The sequence below is a fragment of the Ambystoma mexicanum genome, chromosome 8 (assembly GCF_040938575.1).
Source record: "Ambystoma mexicanum isolate Mex_15411 chromosome 8, UKY_AmexF1_1, whole genome shotgun sequence".
Taxonomy (NCBI): Eukaryota; Metazoa; Chordata; class Amphibia; order Caudata; family Ambystomatidae; genus Ambystoma; species Ambystoma mexicanum.
The window spans coordinates 405,469,749-405,490,565 of record NC_090929.1 but is presented as its reverse complement, the minus strand read 5'-3'; the positions used below and the strand labels follow the sequence as shown (position 1 = coordinate 405,490,565).

General features: G+C 48.2%; 1 protein-coding gene across 1 annotated transcript in view; it reads left to right on the top strand.

Annotated features, from left to right (window-relative positions):
* Nucleotides 1-20,817, top strand: part of LOC138471996 (tumor necrosis factor receptor superfamily member 1B-like) — a 340,373-nt gene that overhangs the window by 224,087 nt on the left and 95,469 nt on the right. The window contains exons 5-6 of the mRNA XM_069609902.1: nt 15,760-15,853; nt 15,945-16,159. Coding sequence (XP_069466003.1) covers nt 15,760-15,853; nt 15,945-16,159 — 309 coding nt within the window. The remainder of the gene's footprint in view (nt 1-15,759; nt 15,854-15,944; nt 16,160-20,817) is intronic.

Here is a 20,817-nt window from a genome sequence, read left to right as displayed (position 1 = left end):
ACACGGGCAGGGAATAGTTTTGCTGGAAAGCTTTTCCCCAGGTCATTATTGAAAGCATCTGAGTAGAGAATGAAGGAGAAGAGGGCACTCGTGGTAACAGGGGGAGGCTGCACATTCTGGTGATTAAACTGGGAGGATAATTCCTTCTGAATGGCCTTGACTTTGGGCCTCATTACAGGGTTTGCCGGTGGGCGGCAGGTTACTGGCAACCCCGTAACACCCTTACCGCTGCCTGATATCCCAGTGCCACCGGGATATCACAAGCGGCAGCGGTAACAGTAAATCCCCATTTCCATGCAGTACCAACAGACTCCATTGAAATGGGGTTACTCAAGCACCGGCACCGTTGCTAACGGTGCCAGTGCTTCAGTGACAGCCATGCCGGTAGGGGCCTGAATACCCGGCACGTCAGGCCTGCCGGGTGATCCGTGGCCACTACCGGCATTGTTGAAGTATGGCAGTCCGTAAAGTGTGCCTGTATGTTGCTACCGGCACCCTCATTTCCGGACCGCCATACTTATAATGAGGGCCACTGTCTGTGAAAAAGTACGCCAGGTCTGTGCGCAGCCAAGTGAGTGAGACAAAGGGGACTCATTTCGAGCAAGCTGCTCGAATGTGCTTTGCACCATCAAAACACATATGCACGGCTTGGTGATGGCCCCGAGGGTCCTGCATGAATAGCCTCAAACAGAGGTATTTGAAGGGGCGAGACATAGATAATGTTGGCACAGAATTACTTTGGAATCAGAGTGTCTACTTTGGGGTAACAACTTTTGACATTTTTACTTGAGTTCAGTTCCATAGATAATCAAACAGCACGGATTTCAGGTACGCCCTGTGGTGATGTTATCAGATGGTGCTAGGAGGATTTCTGTAAGAAGTGGCATCCAAAGACTCAGAGCCGGAAATATTATGCATTTTCTCCTAAGGGGTACCTTGTACTGTGTGAAGAACAATTTTTCCTCGAGTCTGGGAAAATATGTATGGGAGTCGGCGGTAGAGGGCGTCATATTAGACTAGTTTGAATTAGGTAGCAGCCACGAGAAGGCTGTAGAAATGATGATCCCTGAGCGAGGTAATGGCAGTAGCTTGGGGCTAACTTTAAAGCAAGTGGCTTCCAGGCCACACACAGATCGCAGCATCAGGTGGTTTCCCCTCATAGTTGCTGCTTGAGTTCCTGGAGCACGCTACCATGTAGTTATTATATGCAAATACTATACTATACCGTTTTAACAAAACGTGTCCTTTATTTTATTTATTTTCAATATTACGCCGGCTTAAACATATAAACATGTCGTCATTAAATGATTATCACGCTGTCCTTAAATATTCTATTAAAATATTCTCAGTGCTTACTGTGCCCACAATGGATGTTTCGAGTTGCATGCATCTATTCTTTACCTAGTGTATATATCTTGCAATGTACAGCAGATGGCGATATCCTATCTTAAATCGCAAGGAAATGTCTAATAATTGAGCACGCCTCCAAAATAACACAAGAATAAAATCGACGCTTTGTTTTATTGTTGTAAGGACATCTCGGCTCAAATAATTCAAGATCATTGCAGAACCGCCCTTAAATTCACTGAGGTGTTTCCTTGTGTATTTCTTTCAGTAGAATCTTGCCTTTTTTGTTTTACTAGCATCTAAATGCAACTTTTCTTTTTTGACTGAGATCTCTTAATATTTGTGTTAAAATGTGATTTTCGCTGACATGAACCGATAAATAAAATCGCTTTTACCAAGAAGGAGAAAAAGTTTGTTTCGCGCCTTAAGTGAATGTAAAGTGTGTGTAAAGTGAATGTCACGGGTTCACATTCTGATAGTTGCTAATGGGCACGCGAATTCCAGCTAATCCATTCTGCAAACATTTCAGGGAAATTTGTGAAAATTAGTTCATTTTTCCGAATTGCCTAAAATCCTTTTTTTCCCCTTTGAACGTTGAAGGCAATATGTAAGATGTGATTATGCAATTTGCCAATTTCGCTTTGCTGGTGGAAACTTCACTTATCTCCGAGCACACTCCTAGATTCTATCTGGGGCTACAACCAGAAGACCTGGGATATAGTCCTCCTCAGCCCCCCCCTAGCAACGCCTCTGTCTGCGTGAGTGTTTTAGGGCCCGATTCATGAAAAGGTGCGCATAGATCCTGTGAATTCTTTGCACCGACAACAACTCTGCGTGAGCCTGCGCGCATATGTTTTACTGCACGCTCTGTGTATTAATGGAATTGTCCCTGCAAAGTAACCCTATACGCAAGTCACGGCTGGAGCACCCACGAAACGACACCACGCAAAGCAAATTCAGCCACATACTACTACCTTTGCAGGTCCCCCACAACCAAGCCCGTACCTCGCCGACACTGCGCGGAGTCCCCCGTAACAGTTACCAGCACATTGACAGCATGCGTACCATTTTATGTAACTCAAGTACAACTCTGGTCAATCTGCACAAGGATCCCCGTTAACCATTCCTGCACCCCTGCTATACTGCATACGCGCACCCTTAAATCAGATCAAAACCCTGTCTGCATGCACACACCCCTAAATCCAACATGCGATCCCACCTCTGTGCTGTGATTTCTATGCGCTAGTGTCTGTATGCTTGCCTTTAGCAGCAGATAGATTGAGAGCTTTGCGTGGGCATTTCCCCGACGAACGGTTGCGTGGTCAGATCCATGAATACAATTGGCTGTGCGCATGCGATCGGCTGACTGCGGGCCGTCCCTTGTAACGCCCACATTTTCACTTGTTCTTTCTCATTTTGTGTGTTGCGCCTCCCTACTCTGGTCTCTGCACAGGCCATGCCCCGCTTTGCATGGTGTCTCGCGCAAGGCACACGGCCGCTCGCAGAGATGTGCCGAGCCTGCGCTTAGTACCTGCACAGTACAGAGACCACGCAGTCAATTGTAATAGATATTAGCAACCAATGAGGAGCATTCGTTTGTAGTGTACACAGTTTAGCCAGAATAAAAAGACTACCCAATTACCATTTATATTAATCAAGTAACTTATGTAATATTTTATACTACTGCTTATTTGCTTATTTTGGTATTTTATTTTGCGCTAATATGGTGCTTATGCTGCTTCCGTGCACTTTGAGTAACTATGGCATGCTGAAAAATAAACAAAAACTGTCTTGATTCAGGCAACTGCACAAAAGAACGAGCATGAGTGCACCAGAGAGATTGCGCTGAGGCTCTGGCTCCTAGGTCCCTCAGAAGGCGCTCTGCCCTGAAACGACCTCAAACACCCAGCTCTGTAGTCGGGTGCCTAGTTTGCCCTGAGAAAACTGTGAAGCGGGAGTGGGATTCGATTGGCAAGTTCCCACCTGACTCCTCTGGCGGCTCTCCTGGCAGCTCTCCATATCCTGGCAGTTTCCTTTTGGGGGTGTTCGGGGTGTTGAGGAGACAGGGGCTGTCTTAGCTGTTGGCTCATGAGAGGATAGAACCAGTTGAAGGTGCAAGTTTTTTGTAAAGTATACACTGCTACTTTTGGTAGTGACACCAATAATTGGCAATTTCTCTGTAGATCAAATAACACACATATTGATTCACTCTAGCATTGTTGTGACGTCTCCATCACTCCTGGTACTTAATAGTTATTCTATTGTGTCATGATGATGTTATTGGAGCAAATTAGGTTTGTAGGCTTCGGAGTACAGGGAGCTGCTGCCATGCGGATGACACTCCCACAGCCCAGCTGGCCTTTTAAAGACCCTGGCCTTTGGGCAGATCTTAGGATGTCCCTATACGCCAGTCCACAGCTAATAATTGGCCGGCCACGCTGTTCCTTTTTAATCAAATCGCTACACTTTCACGATTCTCTGGTTCGCCCTGGCGTGCATGCGTTCCTGCATGTGTGAGCCTGGTCTCTGTGTGTTCATGTGCGTGTGTCTGTGTGTATGCATGCGTTGGGGTGCTTTGCACACATTTCTTGCATTGCCATGCCAGAGGAGATAAACTGTGCCAGGGCAGCTTTACCTTAGTTTGAACAAAAGGCCAACATGTAAACTGCCACGTGCATGTCCGACAATGAGCAAGGAGGCCTTTCACAAGTGGGTGCATTCTCAACTAGGTCCTGATTTCCAAGGTTAGTTATTCATGTAGTGCCAAGAGATGGCTAAATCCCTGGTCAATGCTATTGACATGATCTCACTCACTCACTCACACACTCACTCACTCACTCACTCACTCACTCACTCACTCACTCACTCACTCACTCACTCACTCACTCACTCACCCAAAAGAAAAAGATCCTAGAGGTATCTCTGCAGCACACCTCCCAATTGGTTCCATTTGCCTAGCAGAGTCTTCTAAACTCACAACGTTAGTTGTAAAGTTGCCAAAATGCCCACCAGTGAAGTGAAATTGGCAAATGTATCCTTATATTTTGTTTTCACCATTTTCGACATCGCACATTTTGCATTTCTCATGGCTGAAAATGCCACGATTTTGCAATTTTGGCTTTGAGATTGGTGTAAAATTGCACAATTGTAAATAAATTGATCTGACAAAAGGCCTATTTTTGGAGGGGGCAGGATTACGCTCAATATTGAATTTTGCCCAACTTGCCACAAAAATTCTGCGAAATGGATGAGAAATAGAACAGCACAAAAACGTCTTTAGCAAACGTTTAATTTGTAAGTGAGCAATTCCAGTGAGATGTGATATGATATTTATGACGCGCCTTTGCACAAGTGTTTCGAGGCGCCACAAGACAAGGGAAGGGAGACAGAGGTATGACAAGCCAAACGATCTTACTAGGCCTTGTGACATTCAGATCCTGCAAGTGCGACAAGAAGTGCAGGGGAGAAGGTGAGGGCAGAAGTTTGTTTGTTTGTTTGTTTGTTTATTTATTTGTATAGCGCTCCTGACCCAGAGGTATATGGGCGCTTAAGCATCAGGTTACAGGCATAGGTAGGAACATTTGTACAATTGTGCAGCATAAGTATAGTTACAAAATCAGTTATGAGAGCAGTTATAGTAGAATTAGTGACATGCATACATACAGTGCTAGTTAATTGTTAAGTAACCAGGTGATGATCTTAGTTCTGAAAGGTTGAAATGTAGGGGTAGATTTGATGTCCAATGGAATAGTGTTCCATAATTGTGAGGCTAGAACTGGGAAACTGGAGCCACCGGCTCTTTTGAGGGAGTATTTGGGCACTGTCAGTTGTAGTGTATTAGAGGATCTGGTGGTTCTAATATTCTGTTTTAAGATGAATTTATCGGTTAGATAAGGTGGGGCCAGGTGGTTAAGAGCTTTGTAGGTGAGGCAGATAGTTTTTAGGTCTATTTTTTGTTGGATGGAAAGCCATTTGCATGTGATTCTTGTGGCTGAGATATGTTCTCTTCTGGGAATATTAAGGGCAGCACGGAGTGCGTTGTTTTGTAGGACTTGCAGTTTGTTGACAACCGTTTTATTGGCACCTACATACAGGCTGTTGCAATAATCCAGTTTGGACTGTATAAGTGCTCTGGCTAGAGTAAGGCAATCGTTGGGGGATATCAGAGGTCTGCAGGCTCTAATTAGTTTCCCAGTGTAAGCAGTGGCTGAGGCAGTCATATTAATTTGTTTGGCGAGGTTGGTGTTAGTGTCGAGATAGAAACCAAGAGTTTTTACACTTTTGGCAGTGGGAATAGTGTTGCCGTCGATGATGAAGCTAGATTAGCTCGGGCTGAGATTCCGGATAGTGTTGGGTGAGCCGACAAGGAGCAGTTCAGTCTTGTCATCGTTCAGGCAGAGGCCATGTGTGGCCATCCATGCCTGAACGATGGAGAAGACTTCGCCGATCCTGTTGGCGTCCGCGTTGTAGTTGCCTGATAAAGTGAGGAGTATCTGGGTGTCATCTGCGTAGTTGGTGTAGGTGACACCCAGATGGTCCAGTTTATCGAATAGGGGCTTTGTAAATATATTATACAAAGTGGGTGAAACACACGATCCTTGTGGGACACCGCAGGTAATGGGAATAGGGTCGGCTGCTGCTATGGGTGAGAAGACTCGCATGGTCCTATTGTCCAGGAAGGATTGGATCCATGTGACCGCTGAGTGGGAGAAGTGTGCTGCCGATGATAAGTGGTTGCACAAAATTTTGTGGTCAACCAGGTCAAAGGCAGCGGAGAGGTCGAGGAGAAGCAGGATGGCAGCCCTCCCTTTATCTTTAATTTCGTCTATCTGGCTCTTGAGATCAACAAGGGCTGTTTCCGTCCCATGTTGGGGACGAAAGCCAGATTGGCGAGTACCTAGTAATAGGTTAGTTTCAAGGTAATCCTGAATTTGTAGATAGGCCACTCTGTCAAGAATCTTTAGTAAAAATGGGACAGTGGTAATGGGTCTATAATTTGTGGGTATGTCTGGGTCGAGGGTCTGTTTTTTTAGCAAGGGTAGGACCCAGGATTGTTTCAGATTACTTGGGACCATGTTGTTGGAAAACGACAAATTTATTAATTTGGTGATGAAGGGGGAGAGATCCCTGGCAGCATCCTTGATAATCTGTGCGGGGCAACTGTCCCCCTTGCAGTTCGAGGGTTTCAAGGATGCTATAATTTTTTGTACTTCAGGTGTGGTGACCTTTTTGAAGGTGAAGCCTGAGCTAGTGGCGGTGGGTGGGGGATGGGTGGGTCTGGAGGTGGGGTCATGAGTGAGCTGTTGCCGTTTGTTTCCAATTTTAGTTTGGAGCCCTGAGATTTTGTTGGCCAGGGCGTTCTGGATCCCTGTGCACCACGGTTTATCCTTTGTGCAGGTATCTTCGGGAGGAGTGGGGTTTTCTAATTCCTTTAAGATGTTAAAGAGCTCTTTTGTGCTTGAGCCTGCCTGTGAAATCCTGGAATTAAGAGATTCTTTCTTGGCACGTGTGATCTCATTTTTGTAGTGGGTGGAGATGTTGGTGAGGTTAGTTCTATTGTCAACTGAAGGCACCGAATTCCATAGTAATTCGAGTTTGCTTTTTTGTAGTCGGAGAAGTTTGAGCTCTGGGGTGTACCATGTATTCAGGTGCGCTTTGGGTTTCCCTTTACGCATTTTCAGTGGGGCAATGGTGTCGATAGCTTTAGCCATGGAGTCATTATAGGCGTTGACCATCGAGTTTAAGTCAGTTGTGGTTGGTAGGGCGTTCCGAATGGGGGTCACCAGAGGCATTAAGGCTTCAGCTGTGATGTTGCTCTTTTTCCTGGTTAGGCAGGCCGGAGCGATGATAGGCTTTTTGTGCACTAGGTTGTTGATATTAATGTCAAGGGGGAGGAAGTGGTGATCCGTCCAGATGAGCTGTACAGGGTCCTTTAGGGTGATGTTGCAATTGAGGGCGGTAACCCAGTCAAGGATTCTGCCTTTCGAGTGGGTGGGTTTGGAGCAGAGTTGAAGGAGGCCATGCTCCTCTAATGCCGTGGCCAGGGCAATGGCAGGGGTGTCAAGAGGGTCATTAAACCCGAGATTGAAGTCTCCCAGTATAATCATTTGTGCTGTAGGTTTGGAGCTTTCGGCTACTAGGGAGGTGATATCTTCCTCAAAGGAGCCAGGTGGACCGGGGGGTATGTAGATTAGGTGCATAGTGATAGTACTCTTCGGGGAGGTTTGTAGTTTAACTGTGAGGTGTTCGCATGATTTGAGTAGAGGAGAGGAGCCTGATAGTCTGATATCGAGTGAGGACTTAAAGATGAGGGCTACACCACCTCCTCGAGCGTTAGGTCTGTCTACTCTGAGGATAGTATAGTTGTCAGGGATGGCTAGGGTAAGGGATGGTCCCGCAGCCTCATGTAACCAAGTTTCTGTCATAGCAAGGAAGTCTAGGTTGTTGGTCAGAATGATGTCGGCGACTTCTGTGGAATGGGCGACTAGTGATCTAACATTTAGAAGAGCTCCTTTTAGTGTATGGAGGGTAGAGTTAATGGGGGTTATAGTGTGCTTGTTAGTTTTGTTGGGTAGTTTAGCTGGGCGTTTGCTAGTTATGTGGTGGATTCTGGCACCAAGTCTATTGTTGCGATCGGTAGGGATAAGGGTGGTTGTTTTAGAGACAGTAAGGTCGGTCATCGTGGAGGGGCTGTGATGATGGGTAGGGCAGGGTGCTCTAGTGTCGGTAGGGTTCTGCTTGGATCTATCTGCACTCTTATTGTCTAGGACATCGTAATGCTGTGCGTGGTCATGGGTAGGATGGGCAGGTTGTGAGACCGGGAGGAAGGCTGGAGTAGTGGGCAGGAATGGTGTAGGGCAGACGATAGGGTAATGTCTTGGGCAGGCGGGTCTAGCTAGTCCATTTTTATAGGTTATGTAGCTGTTACCGTTGCAAAGTATATTGCTTTGCATGACACAGAAGGGGAACATGATCGCGATAAGGCAAAGTAGCATAATGTGTGTGCTAGGAGCGATGCGCCGTGCAGAGGATTGGCGGATGAATGACATTGGTGCGACCATAAGGCACGACACAATAGTGTGGTCTAAATACGACCATAAGGCACAATATAATAGCGTGGTCACTATGCGACCATAAGGCACAGCACAATAGCGTGGTCACTGTGCGACCATAAGGCACAACACAGTAGTGTGGTCTAACTGCGACCATAGGGCACAACACAGTAGTGTGGTCACTATGCGACCATAAGGCACAACATGATAGCGTGGTCACTATGCGACCATAAGGCACAGCACAATAGCGTGGTCACTGTGCGACCATAAGGCACAACACAGTAGTGTGGTCTAAATGCGACCATAGGGCACAACACAGTAGTGTGGTCACTAAACGACCATAAGGCACAACATAATGGCGTGGTCACTATGCGACCATAAGGCACAACACAGTAGTGTGGTCTAGATGCGACCATAGGGCACAACACAGTAATGTGGTCTAGATGCGACCATAGGGCACAACACAGTAATGTGGTCTAATACGACCATAGGCACAACACAATAGCGTGGTCTAAATGCGACCATGAGGCACAACACAGTAGTGTGGTCTAGATGCGACCATAAGGCACAACACAGTAGTGTGGTCTAGATGCGACCATAGGGCACAACACAGTAATGTGGTCTAATACAACCATAGGCACAACACAATAGCGTGGTCTAAATGCGACCATAAGGCACAACACAGTAGTGTGGTCTAACTGCGACCATAGGGCACAACACAGTAGTGTGGTCACTATGCGACCATAAGGCACAACATGATAGCGTGGTCCCTATGCGACCATAAGGCACAGCACAATAGCGTGGTCACTGTGCGACCATAAGGTACAACACAGTAGTGTGGTCTAAATGCGACCATAGGGCACAACACAGTAGTGTGGACACTATGTGACCATAAGGCACAACATAATGGCGTGGTCACTATGCGACCATAAGGCACAACACAGTAGTGTGGTCTAAATGCGACCATAGGGCACAGCACAATAGCGTGGTCACTATGCGACCATAGGGCACAGCACAATAGCGTGGTCACTATGCGACCATAAGGCACAACACAGTAGTGTGGTCTAGATGCGACCATAGGGCACAGCACAGTAATGTGGTCTAATACGACCATAGGCACAACACAGTAGTGTAGTCACTATGCAACCATAAGGCACAACACAGTAGTGTGGTCTAAATGCGGTCATAGGGTATGTGACCAGTACTAGAGACCATAGACCCATCTAAGGCTAAGAGTCCATGCATGCAGTAATGTCCCGGTACTTGCATGTACTTACAATGCGTTCTCCTTATGCGAGAGGGTTCTGGTAGTGGGTAAGTTGCACGTTGAGCAGAGGTGGTGGCCACTCCGCACTCCCATGCGCCTAACAGGCGCAGAACAGGCCTTTGTAGGCCTTAGTACTGGCCGGCGATTCCGCCTGCCGGCGGTTCCTTCGATTCAAATCGAGGTGCAGCCTCGATATCGTGCCGCGATGCGCCCGGCATGGGCGAGTCAGGCACCTCGTGTGGACAGGGTCAGGCAGGCCCTGCTCTGTAGCACGCTCCGTGCCTGGGTCCTGATGTGGATCCTCTGCTGGGCTGGGGGGGCTCCTGCCCTCACCCCTCTAGGTGGATGCAAGAAGTGGGGGACCTGGGGCGCAGAACAGGCCTTTGTAGGCCTTAGTACTGGCCGGCGATTCCGCCTGCCGGCGGTTCCTTCGATTCAAATCGAGGTGCAGCCTCGATATCGTGCCGCGATGCGCCCGGCATGGGCGAGTCAGGCACCTCGTGTGGACAGGGTCAGGCAGGCCCTGCTCTGTAGCACGCTCCGTGCCTGGGTCCTGATGTGGATCCTCTGCTGGGCTGGGGGGGCTCCTGCCCTCACCCCTCTAGGTGGATGCAAGAAGTGGGGGACCTGGGGCGCAGAACAGGCCTTTGTAGGCCTTAGTACTGGCCGGCGATTCCGCCTGCCGGCGGTTCCTTCGATTCAAATCGAGGTGCAGCCTCGATATCGTGCCGCGATGCGCCCGGCATGGGCGAGTCAGGCACCTCGTGTGGACAGGGTCAGGCAGGCCCTGCTCTGTGCAGGGAAAAGGTACGAGGGGAAGTGCAGTCAGGGCAGCAGGGCTCTGAGTAAGTGCGAGGGCGGCAGAGGACTACATGGGTGCAGTCCCAGACCAACAGCGCTGGGTAGGCCAGAAGGCAGTGCAGCGTGACTTGTGTAGGGGATGTGGGGGCGTGGTACCCTATGAGACTCTGAGCGCAGTCACGCCACCAGTCAGGACGAGCAGAGAGGTAGATTAGCAGGGGAGACGGAGGAAGAAGGAAGAAGAGAAGGGACAAAAAACAAAGTCGGCTCAGCGACCCCTCCAATATAAGGAGTGGAATATTTGATGACAAAACAATGATTTATTCGTCAAATCGGTGGAGGCCACAATGGAAGCCCTTGAAGCAGCCACATGGTTATGTCTGGTAGTTCTCATGAAACATTACTCAAATAAATGCGTGTATGTGTTGACTTTAGAGTTGTAAATAGAGCCCCCATCGCAGGTGGTTACACACTACCCAGCATTTCATTGTAAGTTCTGATGCTTAACAAGGTGTGAGTATCCTATATATAGGGTGTAACGCATGCGTTTCCCCAGATGAAACTATGGGAGGGGTCCAATTCCCCGGGAGCGTTCATCACGCCAGTCAGTGGCACTGAGACGCCTGCATGCCTTTTGGATAATGGACCTCATGTTGAGAGACGTGCACAAGGTGGCATTCTTCAAGGGTGACATCCTGGTTTATGGAGAAGCAATCAAGAGGCACTTTGACACACTAGTAGAACTCCTCAAAAGACTGGAAAAGAACGGAATCAAGTTAAGAAAGGGGCAAGGCAAGTTGATGCAGTCAGAGGTAGAGAGATTGGCATAGACTGTGCCCGGTGGTGTTGTCATTTACGGCAAGCCATGGCAAGTGTTGTGGACCGTCTGAAATATTTTTGGGGGCTGACCAAATACTAGGTGCAAAACGTCTCGGAGAAGCGAAGACTAAGGAAAAGAGAGAGGTAGGCTAAGGTAGAAATGCCCGAGATAAGGTGTAGCAAATTCCCCTTGCCATAAGCCATTCTATACATTGCTGGCTACCCAGACAATCATCAATGCAAGGACCTACCGAACTGGCGCCGCCCTGTAGAAAACATGCAATTCATGGTGCAGCAATTTCTTCCAAAGCTCAGTCCGCCTCTGAAAGGAGGCATTCTAGCATAGAAGCAGAGCCTGGCGTGTACCTGGGCCACTCATACTACTGCCCATATGTTCTGGCCAGCAACTTTGACTTGCTCACAGACCACCGGGCGTTAATATGTGCATTGTGCAAATGCTGGCAAAAGCATCCACCCACAGACTGGTTGCTGCAGTTCTCCTTAACCATCGATCTTATCCCAGTATGGAGAAATGGTCAAGAAGAAGGCATTCCTAGGCTATAATGCAAAAAATGCTAGGGCCTGCCTTTAAGATCAATGCCAGGGCATCCCCTGTAGAGGGAGTATTGGAAGAAACAGAAAGTGCACCCAGGAAGGATGACTGGGTAGAGACCATAAGACAACTAGACATACTAGTCTTCAAGCGTGCTATCAGTTTTGCGCTAACTCTGACTGCAATCTTTTCATCAGCATAAAAGTAATGCATTTCGGGCACAATTCATGGAATTTATTGCACGGTTCAAAGTGACTTTGCCCTGCCGACACAAACCCTGATTCGTAAAACTTTGCAAAGTGTATTTTTGCAGTGCAAAGTCCGTGCAAAGACATTTTGTACTGCAAAAATGACTCTGTACTGACTTTGCACTTTCTTTGCACTGCAAAAATACACTTTGCACAGTTCCATGAATCAGGGTTTGTGTCAGCAGGGCAAAGTCACTTTTCAGAAGTGCAAATTCACTTTGAACCATGCAATACATTCTATTAATCGGGTCCTTAAAGTTTACTGTTTTGTTGGTTTATGTAACCCCCAATAATTGCTTTTCTTTTATCTTGCCCAAAAATCCCTTCATTTTAAAATTGTCCTTTTTTGTGGCGACATAGAGACATATCGATGCGTTAGCATGAATATAGTGGCATTTCACCTTTTAGAGGATCGGACAGTGCCCCGTGAGGCGACTGCCAGGTGAAAGATGCCTTCCAAATAAACTGTAGCAATACAGACAGGTAGCTGCTGAGCTATCCCTGGCAGAAGCCCTCCTGTGCACAATGTAAAAGGTCATTTGTCCAGGAGGAATGAGCAGCCAGCAGCACAGGGACCATTGAAGCCCAATTCATACATCAGCGATGACACCGACATTTAAATTCAGGATATAGCGCACCGTATCCGCAAAGACCAAGAAAGAAGGACACAACACTACAATTCCAGACACAGCATGGAATTCAGACCAGTGTGACCTGGAGATGTGGTCAGATGAGAATGAATGCTAAAAATAAGGACAACCCCTCTAAATACACTTCCGAATAATATTCTGAATTAAATAATTATTCAAACGCTTACAGACCTTTCACTGCATTAATACACTAGGCACTTCGCTCTGGTCCGCCCTTCTCCCCCCCGCGCCCGTGTATGCTAACAGGGTACATGCTCTTGATAGTTGTTTTTGTGACTAAGGGGAAACGAGTTTGTATGATCGCTTATGGTGGAGGGTTACCTACACTATTAAGTTGTGTCTAGTGAAGCAGATTACAACGTCAAATTGAATTTTGGATCACAGTATTTTTCTTATATTCTTATGTATGTGTCAATTGCCTCCCTTCTTTTCCCCATCATGGAATGTTTGTGATTTTGGCGACCTTTTTGACACCAACTCATGAATGGCCAGTATCGTAATGAGGGCCATTATATTTTAATAATGGCTTTTAATAATGGCTTTATTTGACATTTGTATCCACAACTCCTTGTCCCGAATCTTTGTTCTTTGGTGAATTCCACTATAATTATTGTGCATATTAACTTGTTTGGGATAATGTATCATAATGTATCATAAATCTAATTGCCCAGAAGAAGATTGCGTGGTCGAAACACGTGTTGGCTATCTTCCATTGCATTAAATACTTTATACAAATTGAAATTGATTTATGTGTATGCGCAGTGTGGTTGTGAAAAAAAGTCTTGCATTCAATTTAATGTTGGTCACCCTTGGCATATTGTCCAAACCTTCACCACCGCCCGCAGCAGCCGCACCAGAGTTAATATTCAGTGTTTACCTTTACCTATAGTCTTGTTAGTCCTTTCCTATATAGAACATTAACAAGCGCTCCGGAGTTGCAGTCTTATGCCTTACAAGTATTCCCTCTAAATACATTGCACCTGTTAACATGAAGAGCTCTAGGGATAACTATGGCACGACAGAAGATAATCAGACATAGAATTCACAGAGGAGAGTCCTCCATGAAAGAAGGGAACCAAACACCCAACCCTAGGAGAGTCAATGGATGGAGCAAGTCCAACAAACTGACGACCACAAAGAACTGTTCTGAGATGGACAGAACCAGTGGTAGAAGTTAGGGTCGCACTAGTCAGAGTAGAGCCTCCCTACAGGCTGATACCAATTGGTGCGATGAGCCCATGGACAAGAATGGCGAGACAGAAGCTGCCCCAGCATGTTGGGCGCAAAGGTCATGCAGCGGGACAAGGCATCCAGCTAGGCTCAAGCTTTCCCACCTTCATGTTTAAGAAGGGAGGTCTGTGGTGTCCTGGCTCCACCCCCTCCTGCTCAGTCCACCACCTTACGCAATGAGACTGACCCGGAAAGTGCCGCAAGAGGGACAATGATTGAGGAAGGAATGAGCGGTTGTGCCGGACACCTCCAGTCTGCAGACCCACACTTTACGTGATAACTGCAGACTACAATCCGATCATAATAGATCTATTTGTGGACACTTGTTTAAACGTGACCACTTTGTGCGCTTTTGGTCGAAATCGACCAATTATATATGTTTATGTGTAAATGTGTGTGTGTGGAGGGGAGGGGGTTGTGGGCTAGCGGGGGGTTATGGGTGGGTAAATGGTCAAAATCATATCAACCAAAAGTGTACGAACAAAGGACACGTGTTTAAAAAGGTGTTTACAAATAGAGGAAGAACCCTAATAAATATGCACAGGGGGCCTCGAAGAGAAGTAAAGATAATTCGGGCACTGGTGTGAGATCCTTTCTTGAAGTAGCACCAGCTTCCCGCGTACCCTCCCCTGGCGCGTCCCTGGTTTGCCCTTGGTCTTCCATTCTCAGCACATCCAGTCTTATCCTTCTCATGCCAATATTTACGGAGGCTTTTGCTGCCCCTACGAGCCTCCGATTGGGTACCGCTCGCCTCGCAAGCATGCATTCAATCCACACATGCTATGCTTGAGTTCCTGTGTTCCTCTTGGGTGCCCACCTGCCTCATGCCTCCACTATCAGCGCCTCCACACTGCTTAGTCTCCATCATGACTTCTCCGAGGTTTCCACACATGATTCTTCTGAAGGCAGTTTTCCCACAGGTGTGAAAGAAACCTTAGTCACGCCATCCCTAGGCGATTCAACTGCGCAGCGATCAATGGGCTCATGCTTGGCCGGTTATTCACCACCTCTGGCCAATATTCTCGCAGAACTCTTAAATTCCCAAGATTACCCCTACCTCACTCCCCATTTAATCCTATCCTGATACTCTCCCTATCTCAGTCACTGAATTCTGTTCCCGCTGAACTACCTGCACTTCCTCAGGACTCGAATCCAACTACTTTCTTTTCAAATTAACTGTTATTCTCAGAACACACCATAATGATGGTAATAATGGTATAATAATTTGTCAATGTTTGTGCTGAAATGTATCATAATTGTTAAGATGTCTGCGCTGATTGTACTTTCCCTTTTACCCTCACTGTGACTTATGGGTTGAGGATTCTCTCTTGCGTATCTAATGTGTGGCGCTACTGTGGTCCAGGCAATATATCACTGCAAAAGCAAACACGGACCTGTCCCATCTCTTGAGAGCAGGGTCGGACTGGGGCATACAACAGGCACAGGCACCAATGAAAAGGTGGCCCACCGTCGCAAATTGCAATTCATTCCTTTTGTGACGGACTGTTTGAGTAGTACCAGAGCAACTGAGCATGTTAAAGTATGTTTGTTAAGTAACTTTGGTCCTAACTACTAGCTGCACAGTGAACACAAACGTGCCAACTTTGACCCAAAAACTGCCCCACACACTAGCATGTTGGGAGTGTTCTTTGCGCGTCGTCCGGCCCAAGCCCGCTTAAGACTCTTTCTATTGTGTGCAGGAACCAGTGGAGATCAGATCTGATTTGTAAATCCTCTCTGTTGGTGCATTTGATAATCACTAAACTCATTTATTTCCACACATTTTTCTTAGGTACAGAAAACTCAAACACAGAGTGTTCCCCTTGCCCCAGCAACACATTTTCGGATGAAGAATCGCACAGCGCCCCCTGCAAGCCACACAGGAAGTGAGTGATTGCTTTATTATTTGAAAGCGAGATCTCATTGGCTGTCGAGAAGGGTTTAACACACCTTTGCTGTTATTTGATTCTCTTGCAGCTGCAGTTCAGTGTCTGTTCCAGGAGACAGTACACGTGACGTGATATGTGCAGACTCCGAGGTGGATCCCCCCTACGCCACGCGCTCAGAGACGGGGATGAGTTCCGAAGAGGATGGAGACCCAGACTCAGAACCCGACTATCATCTAACGAGGGCTGGCTCCTTGACTCCAGTGCCGGCCAAGGTTGCTGCCAAGAGCATTGGTGTCCCTCTAGGTGAGCGGAACTTGAGGCAGTCTCCACTTGCCATGCTCGTGTTTACAACGTGTTCATTCTGGATACATAATTTACAGTCCAGATGCTCCTACTTCTTTGCATATGTCAGGTAAATGGAAGTCTAAGGATGGGGGTTGATAAAGACTGAAGCAAGGAGCAGAGCTTGTCTCTCCTGCCTGCATGATGTAACTGGGATTTATAAAAGAGTGAACCCCTTCCTAAGGAGCCCTTTCAAATTAATCAGGAGGGCCCCTCGCTGAAACGTCATCCTGAAGAAGGAAGCAGCCAATAAAGGGGGTGTCCTCACTGTCCTATTAAAGAAGAGAGGGTAGGTCGGCGAAAGTGGTCAGACGCAAAGAGTCAGTCCAATCTGTGAGATCGAGGGTGCCCCATGCTTGAAACCGGTGGGTCTTGTCAGACTGAGAATTGAATTTATTTGAGGTCAACTGGGAGGTCCAAGTTCATGTACCACCACCAGTGAATTTTAGAAGGCAGCATCACTCCCAAACAGACCGCAGACAGAGGAAAAGGTACCCCCCCCCGCCACCCTCGAGTGGCGCATTCGACTATCGTAGGGATCTGCAACCTGCATCACTCCAGATATTTTGGACAGCGACTCCTATGGCCTCTTTCCATTGGCTACGTTCACTGGGGTTGATTGGAATTGTATTCCCAAATATCTGGAGAGCCAAAGGCTGCAGAGCCCTGGACTGTCAGGATTCTGAACAGAAGGTGGGGCCATGCTGTCTTCCGATACCCGCCGGGACACATACAAGGCGGGGGTCAAGGTATGTTTGGATATGAATGCCCATACTCCAGGAGAAATTCCCATAGTCTTCAGGCAGCTATGGCAATGGCCTCATACACTAGACCTAAGGGATTGCAGGCTGAGCAAGAGGGTTGCAGGTTATCAGCCATTTTCCTTTAGAGCTGTAGCAACCTGACCAGTCAGTGTGAGAGGGTGAGGTATAGCTCATGCAACCTCCCCCTACGATGTGAGAAAAATACCACCCGTAGACATGACAGGGGAGGCTGCCCATGTCGTCATTGGGGTCCACTTAGGGGTTTACATGGGGGCCAACATAGGGGTCTGCATGGCGGTCTAAGTGCAGGAAGGGGGTCTAAATAAGGGTTCCCATAGAGGTCTGTGTGAAGAAACTGCATAGGGGCCTACATGATAATCTACACAGAGTTCTGCATAGGTAAACTACATCAGGGTTTATATAAGGTCTGTGCAGTATTTAACATAGGGGCCTACATGAGGTACCTTTAAAATGGTCCACAAATGGGGTCTTCTTGGGGTTCGGGGTCACCTTTAGGGCTCACGTGTATTGCCTTAATTTGGGATTATTATTTATCTTTTGCGCGCTGCTCAATTTTGCAGATGAACTCAAAGATAATACTTTTCAGACATGGTATCTCGGCTCCCATTAGGGTCACAGGTCAACATTTGGCAGTATTTAACATTCCTAATGTCAATTATGCTTTTAAATGGCCTGTGTGTATTCCTAAAAAAAAATTCTCCCAACTTTCATATGACATCAATGTCCAACTGGTAGAGCTGTTGTAATGTTAAGATTCATTGAGAAAGGGGGTCCTAACAGAAGCAAGACTGAAGCCGTGACTTCTGCGCCTCCTTTGACAGCTTCAATATACCCTGCAAGTCTGTCGAGCAGAACATCTGACCTAAAATGTCGGATCAATTCTAAAGGTGTCCTTTTGCGAAAATATGTGTTTTTATATGGTCTTTTAAAAATATTTGCAAGGAACTTGGGGTTGGTCACCCTGAGTTACCTGGGGGTAACCAGATGTGGACTCCCTACTCACTGTGCTCAGAGAGGCGCAGCTTCACCTCACTGCCGAGGCCCAAGGAGGCTGAAACACATGTATGGGGTTGCTGTTGGTACTCTTTTTCAGAGAGGAATTGCCATAGCATTTCGGTGCTGGACTGCCCTTGTGGGCGGGACACAGACTGATATGCAAATAGATATTTCCCATCTGTGAAAGGTACAGTGAGAAAAAAGCGTGTGCTGCAAACTTTCATCTCAGGCCAGGTTATCATGCCATTTTCTTTCTGGAGAGGAGCGCCTGCTACCTTTTTAAAAAATGTTATGTGGTCTGCACTGCACCTTCTCTTCACTTGCATGTGCCAACTGTGTTCAAGAAATACATGGTCTACGATCAGTGTGTCAATATTTTAAAGCCAAAACTCATTGCTCTGGCAGTGCCAATGGGCTTCCTGGCCCAAGATTACACGTGCCAATCCTCACACAGATTTAAAGATCCGTTGTGCTTCTGGCGCCCAGCCCACTGGACCCATGCATTCTATCTTTTCTCTGGTGCACCCTAGCCAGGCCCATGCATTTCTATTGTAATTGGAGCATCCTTTTCTGGACCCACGCATTTCTACTTTGTCTCAAGAGCAACCCCGTTGGACACATGCATTTCTCTCTGGCTGTCGGAGTTCTCCCTGCTGGGCCCGTGCATTTCTCATTTGCCTCTTTAGCGGCCTCTGCTGGAACCAAACATGTTTATGTTGCCTCCGCAGCTTTCCCTGCTGGACCCATGCTTTTATATCTTGTCAATGGAGCTCCGTAGCTGTCCTATGAAGCCATCCTTCTGGGCAATCCCAGAACGAATACTCTGCTTGTGCAGTACAGGACCTCCAACTCTGACAAAGCTACACACCTCTTGGACTGGTGTTGGTGTGTTTGCAGTCTTCTTAATGTCTGCAGCTCTTCTGATAGCACTTGGGTAGTAGGAGGATGTACTGCCCACATTCCTGACTACCCTCTGGACTAGCACTGTGTGTGCACATCCTTGCCTCATAGCTGAGTTTGTGCAAGCCCAGAGGTTCTCTACTATGCCCCCACCCTCTCCACAAAATCCCCACTCTCTCTACAGCCACTCCCCCACCCCCACTGTCTCTAGCCCCACCCTCCTACGCTTCCCCGACCTACCCCACATGCAACACCCTACTCCCACTCTCTCTCACGCCACCCGCCAACCATACCCCTACTCTCTCTAACCACATTCATCTACCCTACCCCCAGCCATTCACTCACCCACACTAACCCCACTCGCTCTAATCCAATCCCTCTCCCCTCACTTTCTCTACACCCACACATCCACCATACCCTACCCAAACCTACCGCCCATCCCTGCTCTCCACCCCCACCCAGAGACCCTACCCCTCCTCTCTCTGCTCTCACCCACCCCCTAACCCTGTTTTCTCTACCTCCATCAACCTACCATACCCCTGCGCTCTCACAACACCCACCCTGCCCCCACTCTCTCTTCCCCATCCACCCGCTGTACCCCACTCTCTCTCCCCCACCCACCCTCCACTCTCTCTACCTTCACCCATCCACCATACCCCCCACTCTCTCTACCCCAACCATTCAACCCTACCCCGATTCTCTGTACCCCCACCCAACCCCCACTCTCACTACCGTCAGACACCCACCCAACCCCAACTCTGCCTATGCTCATGCACCCAACCCCCACTCTCTCTACCCCACTCTCTCTACTGTCACCCGCCCACCCTTCCTACTTCCACTCCCTCTACCTTCAATCTACTCACCCCTACGCAACTCTCCCTACCCCACTCACCCATCCCGCCCCCCCTCTCTCTACATCCACCCACTCCACTCCCACTCAATCTACGTCACCCCCAGCCCAGCCCCACTCTCTCGACTGTCACTTGCACATCAACCCTACTCCCACTCTCTTGACCCCCACCCATCCACCCACTCATCCTACCCCCACACCCTCTCCTCACCCCCACTCTCACTACCCCCACCCACCCTACATCCACTCTCTCTGCCCCACCTACCCACACTCCTTTCACTCTTTCTACTCCTTTCACCAACCCAACCACCACTCTCTATACCCCCACCTACACTCACTCTTTCGACCCCCACCCATACCCACTCTCTCTATGCCAATTCACCAACCCACCAACACTCTCTCTGCTTCCAGCCACCCTACCATCTCTACCCTGACCTACACCATATGCACAACCCTACTCCCACTCTCTCTCATGCCACCCACAAACCATGCCCACACTCTCTCTAGCCACACTCACCACCCTACCCCCACCCACCCATACTAACCCCACTCATTCTACCCACTCCACCTCCCCTCAGTTTCTCCACTCCCACAGTCCCACTCCACCTCCAGCAATCTACCCTACCCCTGCTCTCTCTGCTCCACCCACCTTGCCCCCACTCTATCTTCCCCCATCCACCAACCCTACCCCACTCTCTCTTCCCCCACCCACCCTCCATTCTCTCTACCTTGACCCATCCACCATACCAACACTCTTTGTACCCCAACCATTCACCCTTATCCCCACTCTCTCTACCCCCACTCTCTCTACCCCCACTCACCCACCCAACCCCCACTCTCTCTACTGTCACCCACCCAACCCCAGTGCCTATGCCCATGTACCCACCCCACCCCCACTCTTTCTACCCCCACACCCTCTACTGCCAAACGCCCACCCTCCCTACTCCCACCCATCCTACCCCTCTCCCTCTACCCTCAACCACTCACCCATACCCAACTCTCCTTACCCAACTCAACCATCGAGTCAGCCCCCACTCTCTCTACAACCACCCACCCTGCTACCACTCTCTCTAAGTCCCCATTCCCAC